This window comes from Lagopus leucura, unplaced genomic scaffold (assembly GCF_019238085.1).
Source record: "Lagopus leucura isolate 7727_CA_CO unplaced genomic scaffold, USGS_WTPT01 28025-0_obj-0_obj, whole genome shotgun sequence".
Lineage (NCBI taxonomy): Eukaryota > Metazoa > Chordata > Aves > Galliformes > Phasianidae > Lagopus > Lagopus leucura.
In genome coordinates this window covers 381-1,235 of record NW_024964085.1, presented here as the reverse complement: position 1 = coordinate 1,235, position 855 = coordinate 381, and the positions used below count along the sequence as shown (strand labels likewise).

General features: G+C 62.2%; 1 protein-coding gene across 1 annotated transcript in view; it reads right to left on the bottom strand.

Annotated features, from left to right (window-relative positions):
- The window catches only part of RUSF1 (RUS family member 1), a 1,178-nt gene extending 378 nt beyond the window's left edge, over positions 1–800 (bottom strand). The window contains exons 1-2 of the mRNA XM_042891826.1: positions 643–800; positions 51–128 (exon numbers count right to left, since the gene is read on the bottom strand). Coding sequence (XP_042747760.1) covers positions 51–128; positions 643–688 — 124 coding nt within the window. The 5' untranslated portion in view covers positions 689–800. The remainder of the gene's footprint in view (positions 1–50; positions 129–642) is intronic.
- Between the last annotated feature and the right edge of the window lie 55 nt (positions 801–855).

The window sequence follows — 855 nt, the reverse complement described above, 5'->3', positions numbered from 1 at the left end:
GGGGCGACACGTAGTGATGACGTCAGAAGGGGGCAGGGATGACGTCACACCTCGCAGGAAGGCGGGACCCAACGTCGCCCACAGGCGGGAGATTTCAGCCAACGTCGCCCAGGGCACCGAGCCGGGAGCTGGGGGGGAGGGGGGGGGGGAGGGACCCATAGCGACCCATAGCGACACATAGCGACCCATAGCGACCCATAGAGACCCATAGAGACCCATAGAGACCCATAGCGACCCATAGCGACCCATAGAGACCCATAGAGACCCATAGCGACCCATAGCGACCCATAGCGACCCATAGCAACCCATAGCGACCCATAGCGACACATAGCGACCCCAAACAACCCCATAGAGACCCCATAGTGACCCCAAACCACCCCATAGCGACCCCATAGTGACCCCGAATGACCCCATAGAGACCCCATAGAGACCCCAAACGACCCCATAGAGACCCCAAACCACCCCATAGCGACCCCAAATCACCCCATAGAGACCCCAAACCACCCCATAGAGACCCCATAGTGACCCCGAATGACCCCATAGAGACCCCATAGAGACCCCAAACCACCCCATAGAGACCCCATAGTGACCCCAAACTTCCTCCTGACCCCAACCCCAGCCCCATAAGCGCCCCACACTCACGGCACCGACGCAGGCGTTGCTGCAGGGCTCTCAGGGCAGCACCCATGGGTGCCCCGGGGGGGAGGTCGGGTCCCAGCAGCTCCTCCAGGAGCAGAGCGTGGGCGCAGCCCCACAATGGGGTTTCGGGGGGGGCCCCATCCCGTATCCCCACCCCGATCCACCCTAAAAGGGTCGGGATGGGGGCATCAATGGGATTTTGGGGACAGCAATGGG